General features: G+C 47.9%; 1 protein-coding gene across 2 annotated transcripts; it reads right to left on the reverse strand.

The window, feature by feature from the left end:
* Positions 1-400: 400 nt before the first annotated feature.
* On the reverse strand, positions 401-26,279 carry IFNLR1 (interferon lambda receptor 1). 2 transcript variants are annotated; one of them, XM_043445917.1, is made up of 7 exons: positions 26,150-26,279; positions 21,136-21,259; positions 13,333-13,517; positions 7,975-8,117; positions 5,703-5,862; positions 4,968-5,101; positions 401-3,781 (listed from the first exon to the last, which is right to left on the reverse strand). In XM_043445917.1, the coding sequence occupies exons 1-7, from the start codon at positions 26,205-26,207 to the stop codon at positions 3,002-3,004; spliced, it is 1,584 nt and encodes a 527-aa protein (XP_043301852.1). In that variant the 5' UTR covers positions 26,208-26,279; the 3' UTR covers positions 401-3,001. The 2 variants fall into 2 exon arrangements, with proteins under 2 accessions (XP_043301852.1, XP_043301853.1); XM_043445918.1 differs by lacking the exon at positions 26,150-26,279 and adding an exon at positions 22,000-22,119.

Raw genomic sequence — 26,279 nt, forward strand, 5'->3', positions numbered from 1 at the left:
AGGAAGAATACTGGAGCGGGTTGCCGTTCCCTGCTCCAGGGGATCTTCCTGACCTAGGGGTCGGACCCTTGTCTTCTGTGTCTCCTGCATTGGCAGGCAGATTCTTTACCACTGTGCCACCTGGGAAGCTTCAAGGTGCTGTACTGTGAGGTGAAATATATTTTATTTTTGTGTGTTTGTTTGTATGCATTATTTGTATAAGACATCTATTACAGTATAGTACTGTATAGCTGATAGTGTTAGCTGGGTACCTAGGCTAACTTCTTTGGACTTAGTGAAAAAATTGGACTTACCAATGTGCTTTCAGAATGGAACACATTCGTATGTAGGGGACTTACTCCAGTCTTAACAGTCAAGACTGGTGAAGAGCCTTTGAGAAATAAGAGCACACACTTTTCCATTCGATTTTGCCTTTTTCTCTAAAAATAGAGCTCTTTATTTAAACAGTTTAGGGTAGGTCCCAACAAGCATTAGGAAATTATTTAAATATGATATAAACATAAAATAAAGCTAGAAATAAATACAAATATCTCAGAGCAATATATAAACTTCTCAGTACCCTAAAGAATCGGAATCTTGCTTTTACTTAGGGCATTGCCTGCTCCACCTCCATTGTTCTTCACATGTGGCCTTGGAGTTCAAGCTATACAGTTCCTGGCCATTGAGTTTATGAAAGGGCTTTGTAAACAGTTCAGTTGCTGAGTACACCTAACTGATAATATTGGCCAGCATGTTCTTTCCTAATGCTGCCCATAGTTTTTTGTTTATAACTTAATGACCATGAAGGAGCTGAACTTTTAGAATTCAAGGAGGGTTCAGCCTATGTCAGAAATTAAACTTTGAAAAAAATACTTAGAAAACACACAAGGTTTCAGAATACAGTGGTTAGTTACTTCACACCAGCCTAAGACAACAGTGACGATAGCTTTTAGGGACTTGGAATTACCTCCTCGAAGCAGCTCAACAGGTTCCAGAAAGGACACTGGGCTTGGTCTGGGCATTTCCCTGGAAACTGGTCCTGAGCCTTCCCCAGTGCCACGGGTACAGCTTGTTTTTCTTCTCCTGTGATGAGTGATGGATGCAGACAAGCCTCATGGGAGAGAAACCCCTGCAGACAGGCACGTGTGTGTGCCTGGGCGTGCAGGCACGTGCATGCCTCCCAGCAGTGGTGAAGGCCCCTGCAACCCTGTGCTCCTTGCCGAGACCTTCGTACTGTTTACTTGGCCAAGGGGACTGGGGTTGCCCTGGCGGGCCAGAGACCCAACCTCCCTCTTAGCAATATATACAGTGAAGTCAACATTTCTGCTTCCTCATCTGAGACAGAAGACAGGATTTGCAGCTTCAAAGGGGGTTTGTTAACTTTTTCTTTAGCAGTGGAGACTCCCAAGCACAATTGCACATGGAAAGTGCTGGAGAAAAATGAGGGGTCCAGGGAGGCTGCTCTAGTTGAACCTGGGGGAACCTCTAGCTTCCCCTGAGATTGAGACTCCTCCTGTGAAGCCCAGGGTCTTTTGGGAACACAGTTTGAGAAGCCCTGGAAGTTTGAGAAGCTTTTCCAGATCATTCTCTCTATGCTATACCTTTATGCTGACTTCTAAACAGCACAGCCCTGTGGGTACAAAGCTTATGAAGATGCTTTTTGCATCACTGGAAAAACGTGTAAGTCCTGGCAGGTGAAATGGCAGAGCCAAGGTTTGTTCTGATCTCTGTGGTTCCCGCAGGGCCACAAAACTGACAAAATTAGGTTACCAAATCAGTTGTTTGAGAACATCCATCACTACCCCCAGGGAAGAACAGTCACCTATTTCCAGAAACAGTGGTTTCTCAAAACTGGAAAGGGAAATAGGATATCTTTACAACCACAATGGGCAACTGAAGGGTCTAAAGTTCTAAGCTGGGGATCACAGGCTTGGGGACCCAATTCCCTGCTGGGTTGCTTCTTCACCATCAATTAATCAGGCTCCCTAGACAGTGGACCATTTGGTTCTTTCTTTGCCGCGAAAAGGGAGAGGGACCAGGGATCCCCTTGACTGGGCTTCAGCTTTTGAGAACTCAGTTTCCTGACCACAAGGCGGGGGGCAGTGAGGGTGGGAGGTAGGTGGGAGACTTGGAGTGAGAATCCAGTCACTCTGAGTTTAGGATCACAGGTGGGAGATGCCCAGTGGTTCCCCCCCCCCCCCCCGCACCGAGCCTGGGTGGATGGGAGAATCCTACTGGTCGCCACGTGGTGAGTGCCAACGATGTGGCAGGCATCACGCGTCTGCCAGAACTCTCGCCACGCCCCAGGTGGTAGCTGGAGAGGAGACTCAGGCACAGAGGAGGAGGGTGTCTCCCCATCCGTCACACAACTGGTAAATGGCAGAGCTGGGATCTGGACCCAGGTCTGTCTGATATTATAGATTGTGAAACGCGTGACTCAGAGACTGGGCTTTCAATGACGACGCCCTTCCCCTTCCTCTGCCTCTCCAACACCCTTGGCCAACTAGATTTTTCTTCACTGGGGCCCACCCTAGGGAACTCATAAACCAGAAGGCCGAGTTCTGCGGAGGAGGAAGCCCAGCGGATGCTGGAGAAAGATGAGAGTCTCTGCTCCACCAGATGTGCCTCCAATTCCTTCTCTCCCCAAAGCCGGATGGGCCCTTGCACTGTCGGCTTTCAGTGTCCACTGGGACCTGACCTTGCCCGTTTCACATTGTCTGGAGATAATCTTTCCAGCTGGCCTATCACCCCAGGGTCAGTGGGGTGATCTGACACCCAACCAACCTCTGACCTCCTCCCATTCTCGTCTCCACCCCTCCTGGTGCTTGGCACAAAGCAGGCAGGTCAGAGGGCGGGTGGCTTCTGATGGCTCAGCCTGGTGGACAGCCTCTAATGGCTGGGGTTCCCCGAGGTACTCTGAAGACCATCTGCTGCCCCAGCAACGATACTCCCAGGATTTTAAGTCTTGGTGACGCCTTGGGTTCCCGGAAAACTCAGCAGCAGCCAGACTCGGAGGCACAGCTCACCTGGCCAAGTAATGCCCCAGGGGTCTGACCTCGGTCCTCTGGAGGCTCTTAGCCCCGCAGCTGCCAGCACCGCTGTCCTCACTTTCTGACTCCCTCCAACCCTCTTCCTCCTCTTCTTCCTCCCCCTCAACATCCTCAGGACTATTGTCCCAGCAGAAGGTCAGTGTCCGAAGAGAAACCGGGGGTTCTCCAGGGACTAGATTTAGCCCTGGTGATGATAAGCCCCAGGTGGTCCAGGAGGAGAGGTTGTCTTTGGGGGGCTCTCCTGAGGAACTGGAGTCCTCGGAGAATTTGGGTGGTGGGAGAGGCTTCTGGTGTTCCTCCCGATGCAGCCCCTGGCCTGGCCCCTTCTTGGCCAAATAGCCGGAGGATCCAGCCTCATCCCAGGAGGAGGAGGAGCCGGCAGTGCTGGCCCAGCTTCTGCCTGAAGAATCGTAGGCAGAGGAGCCTTCCCCCTGGACCAGCGGAGTCCAGGGCCCTCCTGCCTCGGCGGGCCCCGGACTCTGGAGTTCCTGCCCCAGGAAGGGGGGCGGTTCAACGTAGGGCTGGAAGCTGACACCGGGATCGGTGTCCTCTTCATCTGTGTTCTCCTCACCATCCTTCTCCTCAGCGCTGTCCTTCTCTGGTCCGGCCTGGACGGGGGCTGGAGCCCTGACTCTAGAGGTCAGCCTGACCCTTTTGGTCAGTTCCTTTTGGGGACAGAGGATCAGGTTGTGCACGCACTCTGGGCCACTAGGCTGAAAGGTTGCCCTGTAGTGTCTGTGTCCGGAGAAGTTCTGATTTGGGGAGAGAAGAACAGAAGATTAGCCTTTCTGGAAGCATGATTGTTCTAATTTGAGTTCCCTGGGAAATAGACAAGGAAAGAGACAAGCGATTCAAATGGAAGCCGTTTCTCTGGGAAGTCATCCCGGGAAGTGCCAGCAAGGCGCAGCAGCCCGTAGCAGGGTATGGTGAGTCAGGTCACCTCGAGGGCAGCTGGAGCTGAGCCTTGCTGGGGACTTGGAGCGGCTGCAGCACCGGGGCCTCAGAGCACCAGTGGGGGAGGGATGGGGGGTGGTGGTGGCGTGAACTCCCTGGCACACGCAGCCTGTGATGTGCACAGGCAGAGAGGGCACCAGAGGCCAGAGAAAGCGTCCAGGTTGCAGGCGCTGGTTTTAGGAGATCAGGCTGGTGATCTACCATGTAACGGAAGGTGGACAGAGGAGCTTGGCAGGCTATGGTCCATAGGGTTGCCAAGAGTCGGACATGACTGAAGCGACTTCGCATGCGTGCATGCTCGGGAAGGTAGAGGGATGGGGCAGGTACGGATGTCTAACACAGGTAGTCCTCCAGTGAGTGGGAATCCCCTGCAGGTCCAGGAATGTCAAACACTTCCATGTGGCGAACGCTCAGAGCCCATCCTCAAAGTTCCCACCCAACCCAAGTGCCCACCGAGCCCCATGTATGACTCAGCTTCCCTTTCCAGGCCTCCACTGAACAAATCTGGCCTCTCCAGGCTTCCCTTGTCCCAGTGCCCCAGGTTCTAAGTGAGTGAGCCAGCAGACCAATGAAGAAATTGCAGGGTCTGCCTGTGTAAGACTTACCCTCAGTTAGACGGTGAACAAAGTGCTGGGACCTTTTTAAGATGTCTCCTTTCTGTTCCACCCTCCCCACCTCCCCTCCCGGCACCTCTCCTGAATCCCAAGGCTGGGGGTTCTGCTCTTGGCACTTGACAAATCCTTAGCAGAGATGAAATTATTTTCAAGAGGGATTTAAGGCACTTGTCCCTCCCAGGCTTATCTGCTATTTTAATTTGGTGCCAAAGGAATGAATCACTAATGGTGAAAATTTAGATGGGTAGATAGACGTTTTGCAGTCTAGGCGATCTTGATATTCAACCTGAACTATCTACCAAGTCTAGCTCCACTTCCTTCCTCTTGGACAACCCTCCCTCCCTGTCCCATGCCCCCAGATTTGCCATACCAGGGCCTGTGGCATCTTTGTATGCTGAAGCCAGGGGTTCCCCCTGAAGGTCTTCCACATCACAGGCCCTATGGCAACAGCCAATAGCAGTGGTAGCAGAAGCGGTAGTAGCAATAGGAGCGCCCAGTTGGATCCTAGGAAGAAAAAAAATAATGACTAGAGAAACAGGGGCTCCTATCAGTTGCATCTGAGCCGAGGCTTCACATACATTATCCTATTTAATACTCATAAGAATAAACCCAGGACTTCCCTGGTGATCCAGTGGTTAAGTGCCAACTCAGGTGACACGGGGTCAACCCCTGGTCTGGGAAGATCCCACATGCCTCAAGACAACTAAGCCTGCACACCACTACTTAAGCCCACGCTAGAGCCCGTGCTCCTCAGTGAGAGAAGTCACCGCAATGAGAAGCCCCTGCACCCCAACAAAGAGTAGCCCCCACTTGTGGCAACTAGAGAAAACCCTCTAGCAGCAGTGAAGACCCAGTGCAGCCAAAATAAATGAATACATAAAATTTAAAAAGAAAAAAAAAACTGAATTAAACCCATCCTACAGATGGTGGAAAGCAAGGTTCACAGAGATTATGTAAACTGCCCAAAGATACATAGTGAGCGGAGGCGAAGCTGGAACTTTAATGGAGGCGAGTCTGTCTCTAGACTTGGGCTCTTAACCACCACGTGATGAAGATCCTAAAGCTCAGGGGGGAAGTCCTCACTTCTGTACCACTTGGCACTCACCCGGGGCTTCCAGGAAGAAGCAGGCGGGCTCGGAGAACTCGCTGTATTTAGGATTGCCAAAGGTGTAGATGGTTCTGGCGCTGAGGCAGTGGTACCCGCTGGTGTCTGGCTGGAGGGGAATCTGGACTGGCTGGCCATGGGGAGTGGCTGGAAACTGGGTCTGTGTGGAGAGAGAAACAGAGGAGAGTGGGCCTGTGGGGGGAACTGGCTCCATGCAGTCAGGATGGGGTGTGTTTGGCAGGTATGGCACAGCTGGGATTCCCACAGCTTCTTTACTTGCACTAAGGCTTAAGCATTAAGTGAGAGCACTTCCCAACACTATCTGGCTTCTCTTCTTCGCTGAGTCTCAAGGTAGAGATGGTTTGGGTTCAAAAGCAGCCCTGCCACTCAGGGTCACTCCCAGGCACACACCACCAGGGCCCAGTGGTCCTCACTTTCAGGGGCAGATGCCTCAGGTTTCCTACCCTCAGGGCATGTCAAAATATTAGGGTGGAGGAAATCACCCCTGAATATTCACTGGAAGGACTGATGCTGAAGCGGAAGCTCTAATACTTCGGCCACCTGATGCGAAGAGCCGACTCATTGGAAAAGACCCTGATGCTGGGAAAGGTTGAAGGCAAAAGGAGAAAGGGGTGACAGAGGAAATGGTTAGATAGCATCATGGACTCAATGGACATGAATTTGAACAGACTCCAGGAGATAGTGGAGGACAGAGGAGCCTGATGTGCTGCAGTCCATGGGGTCACAAAGAGCTGGACCTGACTTAGTGACTAAACAACAACACGGGGGTATTCACTCAGCCATTACAGACACAGAAAACTCTAGGGCTGCTTGTCCAACACAGTAGCCACTGGCCACATGGGGCTATTGAACACTTGGAACGTGGCTGGTACCAACCAAGATGCGCTCCAGTATAAAATGCATACCAACTTTCATGAGAGACCAACCCAAAAATCTCAGTAATTTTTATATTAACTACATGTTGAGATGATTACATTCTACTGAATGAAATAAAATCTACTGTGAAAACTAAATTCACTTGTTTCTTTTTACTTAATTGAATGTGGAATGTTTAAGCGACACAGTGTGTTCTGCATTATGTTTCTACTGGACAGTAGAAAGAACAGAAGAACACCTATGAGGTTCTTGAAGGCAAGGACCACATCAGATGAAGATCTTTGTCTCTGGGATCCAGAGTGTGCAGGAGGTCAGGAGTGTGAGTCTGGGTTCAATAAACAACAGAATGAACAAGAAAAGGGGTCCATAGACTTTAACCTCACCTTTGTTTGAAAATAGTTTTCCTGGAACATGACTATGCCTCTTCATTTACCTATTTACTTATGGCTCTTTTCATGTTACAGATAGAGCTGAATAGATGTGAGAGACACTATGGCCTGCCAAGTCAAAAATATTTACTCTCTGGCCATTTACGGAAAAAATTTGCTAACCATAAACAAATTTGCTAACCATAAACAAATAGATACAGACATAAGCACACGCATACACAGAAACAAGTCTGAAATTGTATATATGCTGCTGCTGCTAAGTCGCTTTAGTCGTGTCCGACTCTGTGCAACCCCATAGACGGCAGCCTACCAGGCTCCCCCGTCCTTGGGATTCTCCAGGCAAGAACACTGGAGTGGGTTGCCATTTCCTTCTCCAATGCATGAAAGTGAAAAGTGAAAGTGAAGTCATTCAGTCGTGTCCGACCCTTAGCGACCCCATGGACTGCAGCCTACCAGGCTCCTCCGTCCATGGGATTTTCCAGGCAAGAGTACTGGAGTGGGGTGCCATTGCCTTCTCCAAATTGTATATACACCGAAGAGCTATTTCAAATCATCTCTGGATACTTTCGGTTTTCTTCCTAGAATTTATCTGAATTTTCTAGTTTTTTTTTCCTAATGAATCTGGTGCCTCAGCAAGTAGGCCTCCCAGAGCCCATCACACTTCAATCAGATTTTATTTTTTTAAAAAAGTTTCATAATGAAAACAAAAACAAAAACAAAACTGCCTTGTTGTTACTAGCTGTAATACTCAGGGGAAGGATGTCCTGGACTTGGCCCTTTGGGTGGGGGTTTGGGGCAGAGGTGAGCCACAAGTCAATCACACTGCAAGGTCAAGGGGGTGACTGCAGCAGTGAGGGGTAGGAATGGAAGGCTTCCTGGAGGAGGCATTCAGGGGCAAGGCTCGGAGGGTGAAGAGCTCGGAGGGGATCTGCTGGGAGACTGGGGAAGGGGACTCAGCCTAGGGGGGCGTGAAGGGGGCTTCTCACCTTGTTCTTAGTCCCCTCCTTCCAGAAATCCACCTCATAGTTCAGATCTGGTTGGGGCACACAAGGCGGCAGCTGGTACGTAGCATTGACAATCAGGATCTCCTCTGTCTGGTTGAACACCAGGACAGGCGGGGCTGGCTCCACTGGTGGAAACAGAACGGGACCTGTCAGGACCTTCCGCGGGCCACAGAGCACGCAGGCCCCCACCTCCAGGCAGGCCTGCTCCTCACCCAGGGCGGAGACAGTTAACCTGCCTTGACGCGCGTTGTCCCTTCCCCCGGGTGCCCTTCACCCGTCCCTGGTCTGTCAGCTTCCTGCCTATCTGTATCAGTATTCTGTTGCTGCCATAACATTGCCACAGCCTTAGTGGCTTATATCAACACAGATTTATCATGTCACAGTTCTGGAGGTAAGAGTCTAGGTGGGCTTGATGGGGTTCTCAACGCTGGGTGGAAATCAAGGTGTCAGCCGGCCTGGGCTCTCCTCTGGGAACTTTGGGGGCAGAATTCACTCCCACACTCATTATTGTTGTTAGCGGATTTCAGTTTCCTGTAGCTGTGAGGCTGAGGTTTATTTCCATGCTGTTTGTTAGCCGGGAGCCTTTCTCAGCTTCTGAAGACACCTGTGCTTCTTTCTTCTTTTTCTTTTTAAAAAATTTTTTGGCCACGCTGCATAGCATTATGGGAATCTTAGTTCCCCGACCTGAGACTGAACCCATGTCCCCTGTAGTTGAAACATGGAGTCTTAACCACTGGACTGCCAGGGAAGTCCCAGCACCTGCATTTCTAATCACGTTACCCCTTCATCTTCAAAGCAGAAACACCATATTGAATCCTTCTCACATTTCAACTCTCTCTGATTTCCCCTTCTTCTACATGTCTTCTGCCTCCAGCTGGAGAAAGGTCTCTGCTTTTAAGGACTCAAGGGACTAGATTGGGCCCATTTGGATAATCCAAGATAATCTCACTATTTTAACACCCATAAACTTAAGTAAAATCCCTTTTGCCATCTAATATTAACATTTAACATATTCATAGGTTCAGGGATTAAAGCATGAACATCTTTGGGGGGAGTCATTCTGCCTATCATGGTTCTCCCTATGATTCCTGAGAGACTGAAATTCTTGTCTCTCTCAAGGGCAACATACATTCACCCCATCCTGTGCGTGCAGGCTCAGTTGCTCATCTGTGTCCGACTCTTTGTGACCCCCATGGACTGTAGCCCACCAGGCTCCTCTGTCCATGGGATTCTCCAGGCAAGAATACTGGAAGGGGTTGCCATTTCCTTCTCCGGGGGATCTTCCCAACCCAGGGATCGAACCTGTGTTTCCTGTGTCTCCCGCACTGGTAGGCGGATTCTTTACCATTGAGCCATCTCACCCCGTCCCAAGGCCCCCCAGGGTCTCATCCCTTAACTGCATCAACTCAAATTCCAAAATCTCATCTTCTAAAGTATCTAAATCAGGTTCAGGTGAGAGTCTGGGTACAATGCACTCAGCATGACTCCTGGACTCAATTCCTGTCCACTTGTGGACTGGTGAAAATAAAGTACAAGTTATCTGCTCCCAGTATAAGGAGGTGGGATAGGCAGCGGACAATAACCATGGACATTTTGGTTCAAATAGGGAGAAACAGGAGGTAAAACACTCACTGAGCTGAAGCAGTTTTGAAATCTAGCTACACAAACTGTATTAGATTTTTAGGCCTGGGAACTACATTTCCTTGGCTTTCAACACTGCTCTCTAGGATCTTGGTTCCACTCTCTGAATAATCCTTCTTTTTCATGAAAGATATTTGCAGCTAAATAGTTTACAGTCTGCTTCTTTCCAGTAGAAATTGGGGCACCAATAGCCTTCTTTCATTTCATATTCTCTCTGCTCCTTTTCATCCAAACTGACGCTGTTTCTGCTGATATAAAATGCTCAAGAAGCTTATGGATCTCCTACAGATGTCACAGGGACCTACTGCATCCGACAGAAGCCAGTTCCACATATCTTTTTGGGAAGAGCTATTTCTACTTTTGGTTTTAGCTGAGCTGGCTGAGGGATAACACTTCCGCTTTCTAGAGGCCCCTTGATTGGATTGAGGGGACTGTGTGTCATACCCTTAAATCTCTTCCAAGAGCCTTTTTTTCTGGGCCAAACACGTTGATCTGAGGTTTTAGTAGGTGGTTGTACAATCACGTGGGTGTATGAATGCCCAGTTGCTTCAGTCCCGTCCAACTCTTTGCTGCCCCATGGACTGTGGCCCGCCAGGCTCCTCTGTCCACTGGGATTCTCCAGGGAAGAATACTGGAGTGGGTCACTGTGCCCTCATCCAGGGCATCTTCCCCACCCAGGGATCAAACCCGTGTCACCTGTGTCTCCTGCATTGGCAAGCAGGTTTTTTATCTCTGGTGCCACCAGGAAGTCCTGTACAGTTACACCCTTGGCTATTTTTATGTGTCCCACTCCTGGAAGAAATTTCTTAATTTTAGTATCTTTTGCCATCTGGATAGGTTGAGAGTTGTCCAGACATTTGAGTTCTAGCTCCTTTTTGTTTAGGCTCTTTCCTCAATTTCTCTTTCCTCCTTGCATTTTGCTATAGTTGCCAATAATAAACCAGACCATGCCTTCAATATTTTGTTTGGAAATCTCCTTGATAAAGGACCAAATTAATCATTTATGAGTTCTGTTTTCCATACACATGTAGGATACAAATTTGCTCATCATTTTTCAGTATATAAGAGGCATCCCCCTTCCCGAAATTTTCAGTAACATATTCCTCACTTCCTTCTGTGAGGCAGTACCTTTAGTATCCATACTTCTACTAACAGTCTGCTCATGATGATTTAACTATTCTTGAAAGAGATTTCTGGCTTCCTAGGTGGCTCAGTGGTAAAGAATCTGTCTGCCAACGCAGGAGAGGCAGGAGACAAGAGTTCGACTCCTGGGTTGGGGAGATTTCCTGGAGGAGGAAATAGCAACCCATTCCAGTATCCTTGCCTGGAAAATCCCATGGACCTGAAGGGGATGTAGGCTTCCTCTATGAAGTTCTTCACTTCCTTCTGAGCCCTCACTGGCAGAATCTTTAATGTCCATTTCTACTGACAGTCTGATCAAGATTATTTAGGTTTGAATGATGGTTTGAAGATGGAGGGGGCAGTGACAAGGAATAAAGCAACAAGAGAAAATTGATATACCATTGTTCGAAGTCCAGTTGAAATGCCACTTTTTCCATGCTGCCTTCCCTGAGTACCAAATGGCAGGAGCCCTGACCACATTGGTCTTCCCTGCTCTGATTGTGCTAAGGAAAGCATGGGGCTTCTGCAAGGTGCCACTACTTATGTGATCAGGAAACACCCACTCGACATTGATATGTATTAAGCCCTGGGCAGGGAGCTGAGAGAAGTGGGGAGACGAGGCCCCCATAAATTTTGACCTCAAGGAATGGAGGAAATTAGAGGGAAAATGAAATATTCAAAAACTAACAAAACTCAAGAGAGAAAGTGACCAGGGTCACGGTTGAGTGCAGAAAAAAGGCAGGAAGGATCATTTAAGCCTGAGGTGTGCTCTAGGAGAATCAGAAGAACTTCAGGGAGGAAGAAACAATATAAATTAATTAAAAAAATAAAAAAGTAAGCATGTCTCTGCATCTGTCCCTTTTTTGTTCTAATTCTTATTCCTATTCATCCATCATTCTTCTAGGCAGACAACCTTTTTGTCTGCCTTCCCAGCTTTCTTTTCCTTTTCGTCCATCTGTCCATCTTTTGTGACTATGCTTCTTTTCCTTCCCATCCAAACATCCTTCTCAGTCATCCTTCCTTCTTCCTAATTATCCAATCTTCCTTTCTTTCCAGCTGACATTTCTTCCTTCCTATCCATCCTGTCTTCCTAATCATTTATACTTTCTTTCTTCCTTTCATATAGCCAATCAGCCTACTTTGCTATCCCTCCATCCTTCCTGTCCATCCATTGTTTTCTTTCCATGTATCTTTTCTTCTTGCTTTTCCTTTCTCCTTTGCTTCTCCTTCCCTCTCACCCTTCCCTCCCTTGCCAGGCAGCCAGGCTTCCTTCTATAGTCTCTAGACACTGACCCATCCATCTGAGTTTCATTCCTATCCTGTGCTTCTCCAGCCATACTAGTTCCTTCATAGTAAGCATTTATCCATCCTTGTAGCCTCATCCTTCCCACGCATCCATCACTTCCTCCCTATTGCTTCCACATTTCCTTTCTTCTCATTCATCCATCCTTTTCCTCCATTTGTCAATCCACCCTGCCAGCTTCCTCCCATCCCAATCACTGCTTCTTCCTTCTCTGTCACTCTTTCCTGCCATCCTTCATTAAATCCCTTCCTCCCCTCCGTTCAAGCCCTATTTTGTCCTCAAATATTTTGAGAAGCCTGAATGACAAATTACAGATTTCAGCTCCATGAAGCTATTGTCTGAGTATTTATACTCCCTTTCTTACTCTTGACCCAATCCAGCATCTTGTCCAAGGTCAGAAAGACCTATTTCACATCACATCTCCATCAATTACTAGCCAGTAAGTTTCTTAACTTTTTTAAGTCTTAATTTTTTAATTTTTTTAAAAACATGGGTGGATTAAAATGAACCTCACAGGCCTGTTGTGAGGGTCCGAAATAAAATACACTGGAGAAAAAATTGCTCTCCTCACTTAATGTTAACAATGGTGATTCCTGAAGGTTATAAGCATGGGGAATGTTTTCCTTCCTATTCTTCTCTCTCTTTCCCCTGAAATTTCTATGGTGTACAGAAATTATTTTTTCAACCAAAATTTTAAAAAAATATTTCTGAAAGAGAGAGATTGAACATTAACAAAAATAGGAATAAGTAAAGTGCTTTGTGTAGTTCATAACCAAGGTTGTACACAGTAGAAGATCATGAACCTCATTAGTTGGAGGCACAAATAGAACTGGGTTTCCTTGGTGGCTCAGACAGTAAAGAATCTGCCTGCAATGCAGGAGACCCGGGTTTGATCCCTGGGTTGGGAAGATCCCCTGGGAAAGGGATAGGTTACCCACTCCAGTATTCTTGCCTGGAGAATTCTGTGCTCAGAGGAACCTGGTGGGTTACAGTCCATTCAGTCACAAAGAGTCAGACACAATTGAGTGGCTCACACACACATACACACACACACACACACACACACACACACACACCCCTAACTGCTGGGGCTGGCAAACGCTTCTGATTCCCGGTCACAGAGTCAGGCTACTTGGACTACAGGCTGGGGCCCATGGCGGATGGCTCCAGAGCTGCCCACCGCTTTGGGGAGTGGAGGGCAGATGGCTAGGACAGCAGTGTCACTGAGCTGAGCTCCTGGGCAGACAGCCTCCCTCTCACAGCCCCTTACCCACCTTCAAAGAAGTAATCCATGGACTTGGACTCTACCCAGGGGGACCTGGCGCCGTGTGAGACTGCTTGCACACGCCCCTTGAACTTGTTGCACAGGTCTTGCTTCTCCAGGCACATCAGAGAACACACCAGTTCTTTGGTTCCTGCACACTTTTTCACTCTCCGCCACCTTCTGGGGGGTGCAAAGCTGAGGGAGGAGACAGAAGAGTGTGGGTCATGGATTTGGCCTCTTGGGGTGAGGAAACTTGGAGAACATGTGATTACTTGTCCCTCCATCCCACCTGGTTGTCCAACCATCCATCTGTCCGGCCAGCCAGCCATCGACTGAGACAGAAGAAGGACCGTCCTGTTAGCAGCTTGGACTCAAGAATGACAGATGAGGGTGGGAACCCAGGTTCTGCCCATCACTAGCTCTGGGACCTTCAAGTCCCTAAGCCTGAATCTCCTCATTTGTGATGTCTCCCTCACAGGGCTGCTCTGCTAGTAACCATTCTCCACCACGTTGATTCATTCAGACAATTACAGGCCCCCCGCTGTGTGTCCCACTCTGTGCTGGGTGCTACGTGAATGTCGGAGGGGACACCCAAGTCCATGACTCCAACTTCCTGAGAACACTGAGGTGCAAAGGAGGGACCCACTCGCTGGGCATTATTCTCGGGGAATCGGCAATTCATGGCGGATGAGGTCCTGCCCTCGGAACCGACACTCAGGAAGGAGGGGATTTCCCACCATTGTCACATGACAAGATAAACCCAGGAGCTGGTAAGTGCGGTGAAAACAGGGGAAGGTGAGGTGACTACTTTCTGAAGGCAGCTCAGGAAAGGTCAGGAAGACAGTGCTGAAGCTGAGGATGGGATACTGAGAAGGGAGCCATAAGAAGGGGTGGGGGGAAGGAAATCACAAAAGCAAAAGCCTTGCGATGGGAAGGGACTTGATCAGTCCAGAAAAAAAGCAAGACCAGGGTGGCCAAAGCCCAGTGGACAAGGAACAGAGAGGGTGGGCAGACTGGAGATGAGGACAGAGGTGGGTGGGCAGAGCAGGCAGAGTCTCACCATCTTGGTATGGAGTTTGGATTTTATTCCATATGTCATAGGAAACCGCTGGAAGGTTCTGAACAGGGGGACTGAAGTTATCTGATTTACTTTTTTAAAATATCACTCTGATAAGCCAGCATTTAAACTGAGTTTAGGCCCCCAGTCTGGCATTTTGTCACTGCAGCCCTGGCAGACTAACACATCAGCTTTCTTTCCTTTTGGTGTCCTAATCCTAACAAAGGTCTGTCTAGTCAAAGCTATGGTTTTTCCAGTGGTCATGTATGGATGTGAGAGTTGGACTATAAAGAAAGTTGAGCGCCGAAGAACTGATGCTTTTGAACTGTGGTGTTGAAGAAGACTCTTGAGAGTCCCTTAGACTGCAAGGAGATCCAACCAGTTCATCCTAAAGGAAATCAGTCCTGAATGTTTATTGGAAGGACTGATGTTGAAGCTGAAACTCCAATACTTTGGCCACTTGATGCAAAGAGCTGAGTCATTTGAAAAGACCCTGATGCTGGGAAAGATTGAGGGCAGGAGGAGAAGCGAACAACAGAGGATGAGATGGTTGGATGGCATCACTGACTCAATGGACATGAGTTTGAGTAAATTCCGGGAGATGGTGATGGACAGGGAGGGCCTGACGTCCTGCAGTCCATGAGGTCGCAAAGAGTTGGACATGACTGAGTGATTAAACTGAACTAAACTGAACTGAAGAAATGTTTGCCTGATTCAAGGTCACGAAGATGCTCTTCTGTGCTTTCTTCTATGAGTCTTATAACTTGAGCATTTACATTTCAGCTCTCTTTTATTTTAAAAATTTTCTCTCTTTTCACCTTCTGTTTCTTTTAAGGCATTATCTGCTGTATTTGCTCTTATATTTCTTCTAATTTATTCTTCATTTATGAAATATGGTGGTGGTGGTTGTCATCTGCAGCAACATGGATGGACCTAGAGATTGTCATACTAAGTGAATTAAGTCAGACAGAGGGAGACAGATGTCATATGGTATCACTTATATGTGTAATCTTAAATGATACAAATACTTTGATTTCTCACGGTTCTGGAGACGAGAAGTCCAAGATCAAGGTGTCAGCAGGTCTGCTGTCTTCTGAGGCCTCTCTCTGGAGATGGTCACCTTCCTTCTCCCTGTGTCCCTGCCTGGCCTTTTCTCTGTGTGAGAGCAGCCCTGGTGTCCCCTCCTCTTCTCATAAAGGTGCTAATCCTATTGGCTTAGGGCCTCACCCTTAGAACTGCATTTAATCTTAATTGCCTCTTACATCTTAAATACGGTATACTTGTGACTTTATCTCCAAATACAGTCTCAAGGGTGTTAGGGCTTTAACACATGAGTGACTAAGGGGTGGAACACAATTCAGTCCATAACAAGGAATTACAAATTAAGCTGCTATGAAAATTCACATACAAGTCTTCATATGGATATATGTTTTCACACCTCTTGGATATAGATCTAGGAGTGGAATCTGGGAAGCGTGGTCACTGAATGTGTGACTTTACTAGAAACTGTAAAGCTGTTTTCCAAAGTGACTATATCATTGTAGTTCCCACCAACAATACATAGTCAGTATCCACAAGGGATTGGTTCTAGGATCATCCACTGATACAGAAATCTGCAGTTAAGTTCCCTTACATAAGGGGCTTTGTATCTGCATACAACACTTGCACATCCTCTCATATACTTTAAATCATCTCTAGATCACTTATGATATTTAATATAAATGCAAACACTATGTAAATAATTATAAATATGATGCAAATGCTACATAAATATTTGCTACTGTGTGGCAAATTCAAGTTTGTCTTTTGGAACTATCTGAATTTTTTTAAAAAATATTTTTTTTTCCATGGTTGGTTGAACCTGTGGCTGCAAAACCTCCAAATATGGAGGGCCATATGCCCTCCATACCCAATCCAGTATTCTTGCCTGGGAAATCTCATGGACAGAGGAGGCAGTGGGCTACAATCCCTGGGGTTGCAAAGACTCAGACACGACTTAGCAACTAAACAACAAAATGCCCTCCACATGCTTGTCTACGTTTAGTACTGTCACATCTTTTAATTTTAACCATTCTAGTGGTGTGTGTATTTCCTTGTAGCTTTAATTTGCATTTCCCTAAAGACTAATGATGTTGAACATCTCTTCATATGCTTTTGGGCCATTTACATATCTTCTTTTGTTAAGTGACAATTCAAATATTTTGGGGTGATTCATCTTATTTTTGAGATGTAGGAGTTCTTTATCTATTTTGGATATAAGTTCTTTGTCAGTGTATGTATTGTGAATATATATTTCTCAGTGACTGGCTTTTTCATTGTCTTTGGGGTTTTATTTTTTTAAAGAACAAAAGTTTTAAATTTACTGAAATTCAGTTTATCAGTGTTACTGACTAAATTGTACAGCATCCACCCCCACCCCCCAGCCCCGGTTCATATGTTGAAGCCCTAACACCCCAATGTGACTGTGTTTGGAGATGGGGCCTTTAAAGAGGTAATTAAGATTAAACGCAGTCCTAAGGGTGAGGTCCTAAACCAATAAGACTAGTGCCTTTATGAGAAGAGGAAGGGACACCAGGGCTGCTCTCACACAGAAAAAAGGCCAGGTGAGGACACAGGGAGAAGGAAGGTGACCATCTCCTGAGAAAGGCCTCAGGGGAGCTAATGTAACAAATACCTAAAAATGAGTTAGTGGCTTTACAGTTGGGCTACGGGTAGAAGCTGCAAGGGTTTTAAAGTTTATGTGAGCAAAAGCCAAAATTGCCTTGAAAACACTATTGGTAGGAATATAGACCCCCTTCATGGATTACAGCCTTGTCATGGTGAAGGGGCTTATGTAACTCAATGAAGCTATGAGCCATGCCATGCAGGGTCACCTAGGATGGACGAGTCATGGTTAAGAGCTCCGACAAAATGTGATTCTGGGAGTGATCAGATGGGAAGGAGGAATATCTTATTGGAAACTGGAAGAAAATTGATCCTTGTTATAGAGTAGCAATGAGTGTGGCTGAATTACATCCTAGTGTTTTTATGGAAAATAAGAAATGGAAAGTGATGAATTTTGATACTTAGCTGTGGAGATTTCTAAGAAATATGCTGCAGATGTAACCTGATTTCTTCTTACTGCTTACAGTAAAATGAGAAAGGAGAGAGAGAGAGACAGATAGAAGGAATCGCTAAGCCAAAAGGAACCAGAACTTGAAGATAAGGAAAATTCTCAGCCTATGAATATTGCAAAAAAAAAAAAAGAAAGCATGTTCTGGAGAGAATGCCAAAGTTGTGGCTTGAAAATCATTTGATAAAGAGATCATGGCTGTGACTCGCAGATTTAATCAGCCATCTCAGTAGAAGCCAGGAATAGAGATGGGATTTTTAAACATATTACCTCAATTCTGTTCACTGAAAAGATCTCAAAGCGATAGTGCAGTACTGATCAGATAGCTACACAGTGTTCTTTAAAACCATTTTTTTTAACCAAACGGAGACATGGCTGATTTCAGGTTTCAGGTGAGGAATTGTGCAAATGAATCTGGAACATCTATTTGCAACAAATGACAATAAAGATATCAAGACTTACTAGGGTCAAGTTCAAAGGACCCAGGAGCCAACCTGAAGGGACTTGCATTGGCCAAATGTGAGACAATTCAAGCTTCAATGAGTAGAATCAATTGCAATGGACTAAACCATTAGATATGTTTAACTACTTGAGTTGGTGATGATAATTAAAAAAAACCCAACAAGGTAATCCCCTTTGGGGCATGATAGGGAACCAATTCATTATCTTCCAAGCTGGTCAAGAAAAAAATTCCAAGCATTTATTCTGTCTTGCCTGTATGAACAGTACCACTGAATATCAAATACTACATGAAAGGAAGCATCTTTTTATAAAATAATTCTAGCTAATAAATGAGAAAATAGTACCATTAGAATATCACAGTTTTGGAATCCTCACAGGTGTTTCAAAAGTATAAAAGGAAAGGAAAATATCATAAAAGTCTGAGGTTAGGCTTTCAATTCTTTAATCAATTTATCCCACCTCCACTATGCCTAGCTGTGTGCTTTTGAGCAAAACACCCTCTTAGGGTTTCAATTCCCTCACTGGTAGAGCAGAGTCACTGAATCCTTCCTTGCAGGGCAGTGTGAGATTAAATATGTTTCATGTATGGACACATGCAGACACACAGCAAACACACAGGACAGGCTGGGTATTTTCTGCCTCCTGACACAGTTCTGCACCATTCTTTCTTTTTCTTTTCTTTCTTTAGTTTGGGTGCACTGGGTTTTCGTTGCTGTGTGCGGACTTTCTCTGGTTGTGATGAGCCAGGGCTACTTCCCCATTATGGTGGTTTCTCACGTTGTGAAGCATGGGCTCTAGGGCGCACAGGCTCCGTAGTTGTGACCCCCGGGCTGAGTTGCCCTGCAGTATGTGGGATCTTCCCAGACCAGGGATTGAACCCAAGTTCCCTGCATTGGCAGGTGGATTCTTAACCACTGGACCACCAGGGAAGGTCCCATCCTCTCTTTTGAAAGCTCTCTACAGTCTGTCCTTTCCCAAGCCAGGCCCCCACCGTTCATATCTGGAGGCTACAGATGGAGGCACCATGAGAGAACAGGAAGAGCACAAGCTTTGGGGTCAGACAGATGTGGGTTTTTCTTCTGCTTCCATCACTGACTTCCTTAGGCAAGTCACAGCACCTCTGAGTACCTCCTCACCTCTAACACAGGGGAGATGCAGAGCCTGCAGAAGGGAGGCATTCACGCTAGGCTCCTAGCACTCAGCCTGGCACAGGAAGAGTCCTGAGTATATGGCAGTTCTCCTTCCTGCCTCCTCCTTCCCACCAATTCTAGATTAATGCTGCTGAGTATCTGCTTTTATTAGCTTACTCTCTAATGAAAGATCTTCAGATGACTTCCACCTGTGTGCAAAGATGACAACTCTGCTTTCACTTTTAGACTCCTCTGCATCAGCGGTGGATGCCTGGGCTGCCAAGGTGAGAAGGACCCCAAGGCTCTGTGCAGGCTCCGTGGGGAAAAGGGTGATCATTTTGTGATGCCTATCACAGCTCTGCAAGAGATATTCCTGCTTCCTTTACCTGCTACAGTGTCAAGCACTTTGTCCAGGCTCTCAAGAATTCCATCATCAGGCAATCACAGCTCCATCCATGCCCTGTTCTGACTTTTCTCAAAGATCCTGCCTCGCTCCTGGCAGGTCCATCACCTGGGCACTGTTCTCCATTCAGCATCACCCCCACCTCCAGAACTTTCGTGAATATCCTCTCCCAGTACCTGCCGCATGCTGTCACCCATGGGACTCAGAGAACCAGTGGGTGCCTGCTGGGAGCCAACACATGAGATCCTACCCATGACAAGGTCATGAGGGAGAAAACCTGACAGGGAAGGCGGATCAGGTTTTCAGGGGTTTCAAAAAGGCCAGCTCACGAGATCCCACCCATGACAAGGTCACGAGGAGAAAGCCTGACAGGCAAGGCAGATCAGGTTTTCAGGGATTTCGAAAAGCTGCCCCCGGCGCTCACCTTAAAGATGATGTCTGTCTTTCTGATGCCTGCCTCAATAGACTACTCCCTAATTTCTGTGACACAGGCAGAAGGCCTTCCCCAATCTCTTCCCAAATGAGAATCGATTTAGAACTTTAATCAATAAGTTTCCCAGGTGGTGGTATTTTATGAGATTATCCAGGGTGAAAGGAGTGTTTTAATTTAAACTCCTTTGCTGGTATTTTAGTTTGTTTGGCAAATGCATTTATGCCCTTGGTACTAGTATGCATGATTGCTTATAATACCCTAATCATAAAATAACATAAAGAACCTGATCATATAAAGGCCCTAACAGACATAGAGCCCTTCGGGGGGTGAGGAAGCCCTATTAGAAAACACAAGAAAAATTATTCTAAAAGTAGCTATTGGGTTAACATTTGCTTGCTGTGTTTTGTTTGCTGTGTTTTTGCTTTTAATGTGCTAAGGTTGTGTTATAGAAACCATTGTTAATATAGTTAAAGATCTAGAGAAATAAGAGCTTAGCCCTAGTGTGGTAACAATGAGATGGTTGTTAATTGTCAGCCAGGAGTGCTAGGCAGAGGCTGCCTCATCAAAGTCACAGAGTCAGTCTGGGGTAAACTTCTCAGATAAATGCAACTGACAACTTCTGCAGAAGGATTAATTTTTGTGTTAACAAGGTTATACTTCTACTCTGTACTGTTGCCCTATGAGACTGCTACCTTTCAGTTAAGGTCACCATAGAAACAGAAAATAGGTTTACATTCACCTGACTTGCATAAAATGTTAATAGGCCCCAAGGCCAGAAGATAATGTACAAGACTGTCATAAACAAAGAAGTGTGCAGAAAACACCCTGGTTTCGTGAAGAACAAGCTGATGTAATGTTAAACTATCTTCCCCTTAGAAATGTACTAATTTAGGGTATAAAAGCCACGGTAAAAAATAAAGCATTGCCAGACTCTGCCAGACTCTGCACCCCCCGTCTGGTCACTCTCTCTCTCTCTCTCCCCCCCTCGCAGACTTGGCCCTATCAAGGCTGGTCTCACGTGTCTTCTCTCTCTTGCCGACGCTGTTCATCCTGAGGGTACCCCCTGGATCCTGCCGAGGCTGGATGGACCCCGGCAGGTGCTGCCCACACTGAATGTAGCTATTTATTGCAGAGAAGCCCCTCTGGCCCCTGCCCACCTCTTCAGGCCCACTGCCCCCCTCCCACCCCCCCCACCAGCTCAGAGGCATCCTTCCACCTTTGATAGGCCACAAAATAGGTCACGTTCTGGGGGTTGCCAGGCCCTGGGAGCCACGTCAGGTACACACTGAAGTCCCGCGAGAGCAGTGTCACGTTCTGGGGAGGGGCCAGGAGGGGCCGCCCTGTGGAGGAGAAAGAGGTCATGAAGCCTGGAGCCATTCTGAGCAGAAGCATGGCATGGCAGGCGATCGGGTGCTTGCTCAGCTTGAGAGGCAGGCATTGTCCGGGGTGGCTGAAGCAGACGGGATGTGATGTAGGCGGGAGACCCCCGGGGGGCACGATTCCAGTTATAGTTGTGCGACCTACTGGCTGACTACAGCCCCTTCCCCTCCTTAGACCTCAGCAGCCCCTCTGTGCCCATCTGTGCCCACCCTGGCACCTGAGGATTCCAGCAAAACAGCACAGAGCAGAACCATCTGATAGATCCCTGGCCTTCAGGAGGGAATGGTCCTGAGGGGCTCATGGAACAGAGGCTCTGTCCTGTCCTCAGCCATGTCCCCAGGGTCTGCCTGCAAAGGTCCCTAGGCACATAGTAGGTGCACAGTGAAAATGTGTTGAGTGAATGAATGAATACTGTGATGACCTGGATTATCCCCAAGGCCTCCTAACTGCTGTCCCTGCTTCCAGCCTTGTCCCCTCAATCCATTTACCATATGGCAGCAACGGTTAAAATGAAAGTTAAATCATGTCACCCTTTTGCTTTAAAGCCCCAGTGGCTTCTGTTTCACTCCAGGTAAAATCCAAAGTCTTTACAGTCACCCACAGGGCCCTACCCAGTCCGACCCAGGACTCCCCAGGACTCTGTCCACTCCAGCCACACTGGCCCCTTCCTGTTCCTAGAGTGCGATGGGCCTGCACTCACCTCCAGGCCTTTCCACAAGCTGTTCCTTCCGCCTAGACTGTTCTCAACCGGATATTCCATCCGGCTCACTCCTTTGCTTCCTTCCCATCTCTGCTCAGACGTCACTGTCCCAGCGGCTCCTTCCCTGACTGCCTCTAACTTGCCCCTGCTGCCCTCCTTGGCACTCCTTCCTTCTCACTGCTCAGCTTCTGAAATATGCATCTGCTTACCCAGCGGCCCAGTTCCTGCCCTTCCCACGCTCTCAGAATAAAGTCCATGCTCCTTATCAGGGTACGTGCAGCCCTGCCCAGCTTGGCCTGGCCATCTCGTTGACGTCTTCCTGACAGCTCACCAACACACCTCACTAGGCTGCAGCCAATCTTCCTCTCGCCCTTCTCAAACCACTGCATTCCTCTGTGTGTCCTTGAACCCACGCATTCTTGAAAGCATGGTATTCACCATCCAATCTTTTAAAGACTTGACTCAAATGTCACTTCCTCTGGGGAGTCTTCCTGACATGTCAGAAGTGGTGGCAAGGCTGCTGCTGCTAGTAAGAGCAGCTAATGTGTCCTGTGTCCTAACTATGTGCCAGGCACGATGCAAAAACTATGTCATCTGCATTTTCTCCTTCAACCTGCCCCACATCTCCAGGAGGCAGGTACTAATTGTGAGTATCACATTACAGATGAGGAAACTGAGGCCCTCTTAGCTAATACATTGCAGAAATGGAATTCAAATCCATCCAGGCCTAGTCAATCCCAACGTCTGGGCTCTTTTAAAAAAATTTTTTTTTAAGTTCATTTTTATTTTTGGCTTTGTTGCTATGGGAGGGCTTTCTGGAGTTGTGGGGGGCTGGGCTCTTCATTTTGGTGCATGTCCTTCTCATTGCCACAGCTTCTCTTGTTGCGGCAAACTGGCTCTAGGGCATGAAGGTTTCAGGAGTGGTGCACTGGCCTATTCGCTCTGAAGCATGTGGAATCTTCCCCAACCAGAGATCGAACCCATGTGCCCTGCCTTGGCAGGCTGATTCTTAACCACGGGACCACCAGGGAAATCCCCAAAGTCTGAACTCTGATCACACTTCCTCCCCTAGGTTCTCACGGGGCCTGCTGTTCTTCAGTCACGAAGGCATGCTCAACTCTGCGATTCCATGGATTGCAGCACACCCAGCTTCCCTGTCATCTCCCGGAATTTGCTCAAACTCATGTCCATTGAGTCAGTGACGCCATCCAATCATCTCATCCTTTGTTGCTTGCTTTTCCTCCCACCCTCAATTTTTCCCAGCATCAGGGTCTCATCCGAAAAATGAGTCAGTTCTTCAAATCAGGTGGCTAAGGTATTGGAGCTTCAGCATCAGTCCCTCCAGTGAATATTCACGGTTGATTTCCTTTAGGATTGACTGGTTTGATCTCCTTGGTGTCCAAGGGATTCTCAACAGTCCTCCAGCACCACAATTCAAAAACATCAATTCTTTGGCGCTCAGCTTTCTTTATGTGAGCCCAACTCTCACATCTGTACATAACTGGAAAAACCATAGCTTTGACTAGACGGACCTTTGCTGGCAAAGTGATGTCTCTGCTTTTTAATATGCTGTCTAGGTTTTTCATAGCTTTTCTTCCAAGGAGTAAGCGTCTATTAATTTTGTGGCTGTAGCCACCATCTGCAGTGATTCTGGAGCCCAAGAAAATAAAGTCTGCCACTGTTTCCACTTTTTCCTTCTATGTTCGGCATTATTCTTCCAACATCTGTGGCTCACTGCTGCTCAAGAACATCTCTTGATCACTGCATGCCAGAAGTTTCAAAGAGGGCTACAACTCCACTCCTGCCCTTTAAGTACCCATGGTCCCATGGAGAATTCAGTTACCTGAAGGGTCACATGCGCCGTGATAGAAATCCATACAGTATACAGAAGGGCATCAGGGAAGGTGGGGCCCATTCTGCTGATGGCCCTCAGTTCAGGTCCACACTCCCGCCTTTTTAGACCCAAATGTGGGCTCCTGCTTTCACCCCAACCTGTGTCCTGTCGTTGGAACTGGATCACCAGGACGCTGATGCTGACAGTGCTCCCAGTTTCTGGACTTTCTAGCAGGTGGCTGGCAGGAGGCCAAAATCCGTCTACCAGTGGCTTATCTGAGAATAGGCCTCAAGTCTGAGCTCGGCCGCAATGGAGAAATAGCAGCCAGAGTAGATGCCCTCTGGGTGCTCAGCTGCTCTGTGGTGTCTGACTCTTTGAGATCCTGGACTGTAGCCCGCCAGGCCCCTCTGTCCATGGATTTCCCAGGCAAGAATACTGGAGTGGGCTGCCGTTTCCTTCTCTGGGGGATCTTCCTGACCCAGGGATCGAACCTGTGTGTCCTGCATTGGCAGGCGGATTCTTTACCACTGAGCCCCCTGGCAATCCGTTACCCTCTACTGAGCCTTTGAAAGGTGCCAGGCACAAGGGTGGCATTCAGTCAAATCCCCATTCAATCAAAACCTCACTCAGTCCTCAGGACAAACCACTATGTGGTGTAGGCGTCAATCCCCTTCCACAGAAGGGGCTACACACCCTTTAAGACAGAAGTGGCTACACACCCATTACACAGTAATAATTTAAGAGCTAGAAGGGCCCTTGGACATAATATAATATTGATGTTAAAAGCCAACATTTGTCTGAGCAACTTTTTTGTGCTGGGCACCACATTATTCTAATTAAGTGTCACAACCCAACTGCCTGAGGCTACACACCCATTATGTGTGGGAGCCAGGATTAGAACCTGGATTCAGCTTTGCTTCATCCTAAACCTTCACACCACAGCTTGTGTTCTGTACATTAAATATTCATCAAGTGTAAGGATAGCTAGGGCTAGACAGCAAAACGATTGAGTTTGATGGTGAAAAGGGGAGTACAGAGGACCCCTCCCCTCCCACCACGTAGGTATCCTGTTCCTCATCAGCTGCTGTAACACTGCGGTGAAGGCACCAGGAGCTGGGGAGTCCCTGAGCTGACCCGGGTGGAAGAACCGGCCGCCCGCAGCACCGCCAAAGCTGGCCGTGCTCGCTTCAGCCTCAGTCTTCCCTGTTCTGTGTGTCTCACCAATGCCTTCCTTCTTGGGTAATTCCCTTAACTGCTCTGAGCCTCAGTTTCCACATCTGAAAAGGGAGAAAATACTACCTACCTTTAGGACAGTTGGGCTGTGACGCTTAACTAGAATAATGTGGTGCCCAGCACAAAGAAGTTGCTCAGACAAATGTTGGCTTTTAGCATCAATATTAGATTATGTCTAAGGGCCCTTCTAAGCTCTTAAATTATTAGTCTAAGATCAGGGCGATATCCTGGCTCCAATCTGGGCTCCTTCTCCCTGGATTAGCTGGGGTTTGGTGGTTGGATCCCAACCACCCAAGGTGTTTTGTACCCTGTCAACTTATTTACTAGTGAGGGCGCAGAAAAAAAAAAATGTGACTTGTTAGAACGGTAGCACAGCTTAGACTAAGCGGGTGGTCCTTCCCCCCAGGCCTGGGTGGAACTTTTGACACCTCGAGTTGGGAGGAGGGGGAGGATAGGGGACTCCCCCAACCCCTCCACACTCCCCAACCACCGGCCCCCCACCCCCCGCCCTGCCCCCAGCCAGCGAGGGCAGAGCACTTTTGCTTGGTTTCCTGTACCAATGAGGGTCAAGTGTGGTGGTATTCATTCAGCGGACAGGGCTTTTAGGAAACCTTAAAAAGAGCTTTATAAAAGACAAATGCAGCTGACTTTTGAACTGTCACTATCTGTTTTTCTGTGTTCACCTGGACCTAAACTGGCACTAGAAAATTGGATCAGTTCCTTCCCGTAAAGGAATTTCAGACTCAAGTCTGTTAAGAAAGTGAAGTGAAGTCGCTCAGTCGCGTCTGACTCTTTGCGACCCCATGGACTGCAGTATGCCAGGCTCCTCTGTCCGTCCATGGGATTTTCCAGGCAAGAGTACTGGAGTGGCGAGTCTGTTTAGTCCCCGGTTAGAAAAAACCAGGTGGTGGCGGGTTGGGGGCGGGGAGGGGGGAGGGATGGGCTCTGCTGATTCGCACGACCAGGGTTACCCCGCACAGACCTCCGCCCGGGCACTCCCTCCCAGGGTCGGTCTGAATTGGGTGCAGACCGGATGGAGCGCCCCCGCGGCCCCGCGCCCGCCCCGCGGCCCCGAGCCCTTACCTGGAGCTGACTGCAGCAGGCACAGGAGCAGGGGGGCCCAGCGTCGGGCCCCCGTCATGCCGGCCCTCCCGCGGCCCCGGGGGGTACCAGATCAGGCCTCCCACACCTCCGGCCTCCTGGTTCACACCGG

This window comes from Cervus canadensis, chromosome 24 (genome assembly GCF_019320065.1).
Source record: "Cervus canadensis isolate Bull #8, Minnesota chromosome 24, ASM1932006v1, whole genome shotgun sequence".
Lineage (NCBI taxonomy): Eukaryota > Metazoa > Chordata > Mammalia > Artiodactyla > Cervidae > Cervus > Cervus canadensis.